Here is an 8,402-nt window from a genome sequence, read left to right on the forward strand (position 1 = left end):
GCGATCTATCCGTGATAGATTCACTCCTCCCACTCTGCAGTCCGAATGAGAGAAGGCAAGGCTGTCTGGGAGCCTCACAAAACTAGAGTGCTGCCATACATCCGAGACCTTTAGAGTCATACAAAACCTCTCCCAAGCTGCCAACTCAACTCCATGTACAGTAGCATGGCTACCACCAATCCTGTCTGAAGGGTCCTCCAACATGTTGAAGTCCCCCCTATGCACCAGTGTTCTGCCTGCGGCAGAGACTCAACTATCTGTGACCAAAACTCTGCTTGTGCACTCGCCACATTGGGCGCATGGATGTTCTGGAAGCCCACAAGGCAACCCTGAACCTGCATAGTAATCCACTGAGCCCTGCCTGGCACAATAATCCCTCTGTCCACAATGGCCTGCTGCAAAGAATCTGCAATAGTCATACATACCCCACCTTGGATGCCTCCAGGTCCAAAAGTAGCTGACCAAGAAGTATCATATCATCCACGCAAGAGCTGACCACAACGTCTAATGCGGCCCTCACACAGATGGTGCTCTTGAAGCATAAGGAGATCAATCTCTCCTCCCATAAGGTAGCGCTGAAGCTCTTGACGCAGTCGGCCCCGTTGACACTGAAACTGGGGCCCACCAAGTCCCTGCACATTCCATGAGACGATCCTCATGGGGAGCGAGAGAGAACAGATGCTGCCGCCAGCAGCTAAACGTGTTATCTTCGAGGCTAGCTTGGATGGGGAGTAATCCGCATTCGAGGGTCCTCTAGATAGGCGTGACTGCAACGAGTGCCTGGCCCAAGCCCTAGTAGAGCGAGCCGTCCGGAGAGCAACCTCCTCTATCCAGGAGTCCTCATGAACGTGTACATAGCATGGCAAGCACTGCGTATCGACAAAGAAGTAGACCACAATGTGTTTACATCCTGTTGTATCTGGAGGGGTCACCGCAAACTTGGCCAGTGGCCACAAAGTCTGAAGCGTGTCTGTAACTCCTAGTTCTCCCATGTGGTGAGAGAACTCTAGGACCTGTGTGTGTAGCACCCCAACATTGAGTCGAGAGTCCACTCAGTCTGGTCCTTGCCGCAAAGGGGAAAAGAGAAGCCAACCGCTGAGTCCAAGGCCTCTATCCCCCTAGCTGCAAGGAACAGAACATGGACCCTGAAGCAGGCTGCCTCATGGTCTGTTGATGGGTCGCCGAGAAAACGAGTGAAGTCGTAGTCGAAGAAGTCCCATCGGCGCCGCAAGTCGATGCTCGTCAAACCACGAGGGATAGCTGCAAAAGGAGACGTTTGTACTTGTAGAGGGGGTCGCAAGAAAGGCTGTCCCTCTCTCGCCAAGCGACTCGTGGCAAAGGCGCTGCCAAGAGATCTCCTAGCAGCCGGAGATGGCCCTACCCCCTGGGTCGGCTGCGGAACTGGAGCGGGAGGGGGGGGGAGTAGGAGCAGGGGTGAGAGGTGGAGAGGAGGGGCAGGGGGAGGAGGCGGCAGGAGCAGGAGGCGGGGGGGAGGATGATGAGGAGGGGGGGAACTCTGGGGAGGGAGGGGCTGTCGAGGGTGAAGCTGAGGTGGAGGCTGGAGCAGGGACCTCATCCTGCTCAAGAGGACCACTCTGAGTGCCAGGTTGTCTCTGTGGGCCCTGCCGTCGTCGACCACGGACCTGCTGCCATCCTTCCTCCGCTGGAGCCTCGAGCTCGGAGGGAGGCTCTCCATGTGTGCGCTGTGTCTCAGCCTGTGGCTGCTGGCCAGTCCTTGCAGGTTGGGGCTGAATCTGTGGTGTAGGTCGAGGCCTCCTCCGTGGACAGACCTTCGCAAGATGGCCCATCTGTCGACAAATGAAGCACTGGTTTGGGAGACCCGAATACTCCACGCTCTGTCTGAACCAACCCCCACTCACCCGAGGCAGAAGAATGACCTTCGAGAGTGTGTGAGTGTCCCTGACCAGAACGCGAACTAAGAAAATACCGGCCGCCTTGGCAGCTACCGAGGCTGCCGTGCGCGGTGTCTCCAGGACAATCCCAATCGCTGAGCCTATCCTGGAGAAAAGTGGTAAGTACTCTCTCCGCAAACCAAGAAAGCAGACGGAGATGGGGATGTCTGCCTCCTCTACCAGAACATCCGAAGTAGGGACAAAACCATGTCTCCCTGTCGAAAGTGGGCTTGAGCTGCTCGGATGGTCAGCGGACTCATGGCAATGACCTTGGATGCCATCTCAGAGGTCTCAAACTCGATCTGGTAGTAGCCTCGTCCGAGAATCTATAGGTCCAAGATCTTGCCCACCTCTGCAAATAGGCGGGCCTAGAGAAGGTCACGCAACTCTCCTGTGCCGGGTCGGGTACCGAGAACCTTGTAGATGACAGAAGTCGCCTGCACAAGCGCTCTACCTCTGCAGCTAGGCTCGCTTGCTCTATCGGTGAGAGAGCAAGTCGAATGGTGGGCTCAGCGGGGTCGGGCGAGGGGGCTTCAGAAGAGTCCCTCTGTGGCGGAGCTGGAGCCTCCATCTGTGTATACTGCTGTGTCGGAGAAGCGGATAGAATGATTTCGCTGCAACAGACCTTGACGAGCACTGTTTAAAGAATAGCACTGCCAATGCCAGCTGAAGGAAACCTTCGAGAAGAAAAGCAAAGAGCGAAGGAAGCGGGGGTGGGGGGGGGAGAGCAAAAGGCCAAGCGTGCGGGGGGGGGGGGGGGCTGGCAGGGAAGCGGATTGGCTGGGAAGCGGGCGGGGCGGGGCAGGGCTGGGCAGCGGACTGGAGGGGCTGCGGGCTGGGAAGCGGGCGCAGCAGCAGGCGGGGTGGGTGGACAGCGCACGGGCGGGCAGGGGGTTGGCTGCGCAGGCAGGGAGGGCTGCGCAGGGAGGCGAGGGCGGGGGTGCTATGCAGGGGCAGGGGGGGCAGGCAACGATGGCGAAGAAGTGGGAGGGAGCGCGCGGGCAGCAGCAGCGAGCGTCCTACCTCAGTATTTTTTCTCAACTCAGATATGAAAAGCTAAAGGATTTGTACTTAAAGCAGTTATTTACATTTTACCCACAGTAAGTACGTTAAAGATTGTGATTTTGTGAGCTTATGTACACTACCTGCTTTTTAATGTACACTACTTGCTTTTTATTTCTGTGAAGATGTTCATTTGGGTGATAGTTCCAGCATTAAAAGGAACAGCAGCAGACAATACAAAGACTGCTATGCGCTTCATCATTCTAGTACAGCTGATACCAAGAATATATCCACTAACTCAGCAATTGGGAAAATCAACTTCCAAAGTGCATACAGAGACAGCATGGGGAGGAGCAGCGTACAATCTTCTGCTTTACATGCTGATTAGCCATGTGAGTGTCGTTGTGAAGTATCAAGAGCTAATCACTTGGGCTTTCCAGTCATAGATGCCTCTATGATGTATTCTGAAGTAGACATAATTTGTATGTGGCTGAAGTAATGTTTTGGTTGTTCAGTTCTTTGGAGCTTTTTATTACCTGCTTGCTGTCGAACGGGAAGATGCTTGTTGGCGAGAAGTGTGCAAGGACCCAGGGTGTGATGTGAGATACTTGGACTGTAAAGTGAGACGGTCTGAAGGGTATCAGCTCAATACTACAGACCTTCAAGCATCATGCACAACCTCCAATTTTGACTTTGGGATTTATAAAGGTGCTCTTGACAATGGCATTATAAGCACAAGCAAATTCGTTGACAAGTATGTTTATTGCTTATGGTTTGGCTTGCGCAATCTAAGGTGGGATTTTGCAGTATTCATCTGCCTTTCAGGTCAAGTGGATTAAAGAGCAAAGTTTGATTTTTCTTAGTGTGACAAGAAATGGTTTCATGCGAATACTGTTTTGATTTTCTTGCAGCACACTGGGCCAGGGTTTAGAAACGAGCTCCTATGATGGAGAACTTATATTTTCTATCATCATAGTCATAATTGGACTTACCTTGTTTGCACGCCTACTCGGTAACATGCAGGTAATCCTTTTTTCTGTCTTGAAAGTGATACTATAAATATGGCATGGGCTTCTTTTTGCCTTAAATGTATCTTCTTTTCTATCTTTGCTTTCAAGAAACTTTAGTCAATACAATGCTTCCTCTTCTTTCTTCTTGTCTTCTTTTTAGTATGCTTGTGAATGGTAATTATCGCAACTTTTTGACGTGGATTGAACTCTTTTTTCTGTTCCCCTAATGATGCTGCCTCACAGAGCTATCTACAATCAATCACATTAAGATTGGAGGAGATGAGGCTTAAGCGGCATGACATGGAGCAGTGGATGCAGCACCGTCAAATATATCCAGAGCTACGAAGTCGTATTCGGAATTATGAGCAGTACAAATGGCTGGAAACAAGGGGTGTGAATGAAGAGGAGTTGGTCCAAGTGCTGTCAAAGGACTTAAAACGAGACATCAAGCGGCACCTCTGTTTAGACCTGGTTAAGAAGGTTCGTATTCGTGTCATGTTCATGCATCCAAATGAAGGAACGGTGATTGCAAGTGACCATTAGCTTGTATTATTTTGCAGGTCCCTTTGTTTACAAACATGGATGAACAGCTTTTAGATGCCATGTGTGAGCGCCTTCAGCCAACCCTATTCACATCTGGGACTAATGTAGTACAAGAGGGCGATCCTGTGGATGAGATGCTCTTCATCATTCGTGGAGTTTTGAAGAGTGTGACAACAAATGGAGGTAGAACAGGCTTTCTGAATGAGGGGAAGCTTGAACCAGGGGATTTTTGTGGCGAAGAACTGCTAACGTGGGCGTTGGATCCCAAAGCTGGTGGAAACTTCCCCTCATCCACGAGATCGGTCAATGCAGAGAGTGAGGTTGAAGCATTTGCATTAAAGGCTGAAGACCTCATATTTGTTGCCAGCCAGTTCAGGCGCTTGCATAGCAAGCAAGTACAGCATACATTCCGACACTACTCTCAGCAATGGCGGACATGGGCTGCATGCTCAATCCAGGCAGCATGGCGCAGATACAAAAGACGCAAGCTTGCCGAGTTGCGCCTTAAAGAAGAGGAGGAGAACTTGCGTAACGCAATGCAGGAAAATAGCAGTAGTCTCAATCATCTGAGTCTTGGAGCAGCATTGTTTGCATCCCGGTTTGCTGCAAATGCCATGCGAGGGGTTCACCGACTGCGAGCACTTAATACAGTTGAGGTAAGCCGTCCAAGTCTTAAATTGCAGAAGCCAGCAGAGCCAGATTTTTCTGGTGAGGATGGTGATTGATCAAGTTGAGATTAGGAAGGCTGGCTAACAGCAGCTAAGGCTATGAAAATCTGCCTTTGTATGTATCAAACAATTGTATATAAGAGTTGTCTTGTTGTAAAATAGGATAGAGGCCCAATTGGGTCGAAGTTTTTTGTTGGGCTTGCGACAGTGAGGGAAGGGCACTCACAAACCTCTTGTAGTATAAGTCATTCCTTTGGCTTGGGCTCATTCCTTGCTCTAAAATAGTGGGCTGGATAGGAAGCTTGCTCTCAGATAAGGCACTAGTACTCATACTTGAAGTCATTGTACTTGATTTGACTTGCATAATAATTGTGATGCTTATATGTGTTCAATTAGAGGATTGCATATTGATTAATTAGCTTCGAAAAAGCATTGAAAAGTTCAGGACAAATGAAACAACCAAAAAGGTGAATGGAAGACTAACCAAGAAGCCTTCAGGGAGTGAAAGTATGGAGAGACCTTTTGGATGATGTCGGGGTAAGCTTATGCCATGCCAATCTTTTATCGCGGTTCTATGCAATTCGATTGCATAGTAAATCTTCCTTGAATGGTCAACTTTCAACTTTATGGCACCCTATACCACCTTCTAATGAAACAATTATTGTGCTTACCTTTGCTTACATCTACTCACATGCTTGCCCATATCAGGTCTCTTGTCATCAAGTTGATGCAGTACTTGAGGATTTGTTTTCAGTGTTAAATCTTTCAATGTGAGGGCCACTTTGTACAACCCACTTCAGTCTCTCACTTGCAATTGGGATCAGAGCCTTATTAGCCTAAAACTCATGAATATTCTCCAACCCTCTCTCTAATCTTGATTAATGTTACTGGGTCTCCAACTATCCAGTGTGCATCATTAAGTACATGATTAGATAGCACAAAGAATTCCCTTTGCTAGGCTTCCTTCAATACTCCCTCATAACATTATTATTTCTTAGATTGTCAAGTATCGTTTTTCAAGTGAACATGGTGTGTTTTACATTGCAAAAAAGGTTTTAGAGCATCAACTCAAGCCGACCCCTTAAGCCCTTGAAATAATTATAACTTTGAATGATAGTTGATCCAATCCTAAAAGCATGGCTAAATCTTGAATGACTTTCTAGAGCAAAGACCAAGCATCATATAATCTCTCTTGGATGTATAGCAAAAGGTTGCTGCAAGGCAAATTTGTGTGCTCATTATGGTAGGGGCAATCATCCTTCTTTAAATGGCTATCTCAGCGATAAAGACAAAGCCAAGGAGAGGTAAGGAAAAAGGTGAAGCAAAAGGCTTAAGGCAAAGTAAGGGGATTATGTGCATGGCTTTAAAGGCAAAGTTTGAGTTGCAAAGGCAGTTATGAGCATGATTGGAAGGTCTCATCATCATTTCGCAAGTATTTGTCTTCATGAACACACCCTTGCCCAACTTGGTCAATTTTTAAACTTTCAGAAAGAATTTAAGATGTCTAGGAGCATAGTTACTTGCAATTGTAGTTGCTCTAAGAGCATGGTTCCTTGCAATAGTAATCGATCATGATCAAGACCCATATGAAGTCGTTTTGGCTTAGTATGTTTAGCAATCGGATCACTATATGCAAGGCATATGAGTGGATTTCAATTTCATTATGTATTCTTCAACAACTCTTGTGCCATGCATAAGGATAGGTGGTCAATGTTTTTATGCTTGCACTCATGCAACTTGTTATAGTTTCAAGATGCTCAGGCACACATGTAAGGTAATTGAGGGGTTGCGAGGGCCGTTCTCTTTTGCACTTACACTTGCAAATAGCTATCACATTTTGGATTGGATGGTTTGATACACAATTTTTTTAGCATTGTATGAGCTTCCATTACTCGAGCTGAGAAGATGTTTGATTGCATCTAGTTAATGATATGTTTTTGTTGTGTTCAAATAGAGTCACATTTGAGTTAGCTTTGGTCATATATAGAAACACATCGTTGGCTACTCAAATATGAAGGATTGTGAGGCCATATGGGCAGAGATCCTTTTAGACTATGGATGTAGGCATGGGCATCATGTATGTCAATGCTATGGGGAAAATGAGTCTCTCAAATATGTCAATATTTTATTGCCTAGCTTCACAAAAATGAAGAGGAATATCTAGGAGTCGCGATTGAGCATTGTGTAACATCTAAAAGAGTGTAAAGTTAAGAAGTTTTTGAAATCTATTTTATTGTGTGCCACCGTTCCTTTGCACATGGCTTTTCTTCTTTATATGCAAACACCGCCATTTTTTGGGACTTAGTACACATGTGGAGAGTAAAAGTACTCATGGACTTAGGCCCAATAGCATGCCACATTTATATTTAAGAAAGTATGGGTGTGGATCATTCACTTGAATATTCCGTACTAGTAGAGTTTAATTCCAAAAAATGGTATTAAGGGTAAGCATTCCATTTATTTCTAGAAGGATGCACTAATACCCTATGGAAACAAGGATCAAGTCACAAGGGGGTAGTCGCTTACATTCACTGAACAATATTTTAGGGCCAAAGGGAAAGTATCTTTGTGAATTCTATCTTGATTTATTAGTTTTGTCTTATCATGTGGTTTTAAGCCTATGCGATGAATATATGATTAAGTGTTGCAGAAGCGAAACGATGGAACTTTCAAGTCTAGTTGAGAAAACATTTGTGCTCATACGAAGAGATTTTCCACTTTCATTTTTGAGAACAAAAACTTTTCTTCAAAGGGGAGTAATGTCAGGGCATAGGTCCTATGGATAGAGTGATTAATAGGAGGCTTCTTTCAACATCAAGCTTACTACAAAGTAATAAACTGTGACCCTTTATTAGGACATTAGGTATACATCGCACCCACGATAGTCTCAAGCAAAAAAATGTGGCAAGGCTTGGATCTTAACCATACATTGTGCAGCTCTATAAGTCATCTATTCCTTTTTATTAACAACAGCGTTCTTTTGAGGGGTTTACATCATTATTGGTGTTTTTTCCTCATAATGCTTGGAACTACATTAAATTCATTTAATATGTACTTCAACCCTTGATTGACGTGGGGGTTGCTCATTGTACACACACAAAAAAATTGATCTAAAAAAAAAAAAAATGAAGCACATAAACGCCTCAAATTTTGCTTTATGCGGATATACCCATGCATGTCTTGAGTATTCAACATGAAACTCTCAAAGTATAAAAGATTACCGAAAGGTAACATTTGCATCATACCACATTTGGAAGTATGCATAG

At 46.0% G+C, this 8,402-nt stretch overlaps 1 protein-coding gene across 2 annotated transcripts in view; it reads left to right on the forward strand.

Moving 5' to 3' along the window:
• Positions 1-5,517, forward strand: part of LOC147442510 (putative cyclic nucleotide-gated ion channel 5) — an 88,855-nt gene extending 83,338 nt beyond the window's left edge. For both annotated transcript variants that reach the window (XM_086528668.1, XM_086528669.1), the window contains exons 4-8: positions 3,101-3,307; positions 3,431-3,708; positions 3,827-3,938; positions 4,169-4,405; positions 4,486-5,517. In XM_086528668.1, coding sequence (XP_086384794.1) covers positions 3,101-3,307; positions 3,431-3,708; positions 3,827-3,938; positions 4,169-4,405; positions 4,486-5,193 — 1,542 coding nt within the window. In that variant the 3' untranslated portion in view covers positions 5,194-5,517. The remainder of the gene's footprint in view (positions 1-3,100; positions 3,308-3,430; positions 3,709-3,826; positions 3,939-4,168; positions 4,406-4,485) is intronic.
• The last annotated feature ends 2,885 nt before the right edge of the window (positions 5,518-8,402 follow it).

This window comes from Adiantum capillus-veneris, chromosome 14, assembly GCF_014529385.1.
Source record: "Adiantum capillus-veneris isolate H3 chromosome 14, ASM1452938v2, whole genome shotgun sequence".
In the NCBI taxonomy this organism is placed as follows: Eukaryota; Viridiplantae; Streptophyta; class Polypodiopsida; order Polypodiales; family Pteridaceae; genus Adiantum; species Adiantum capillus-veneris.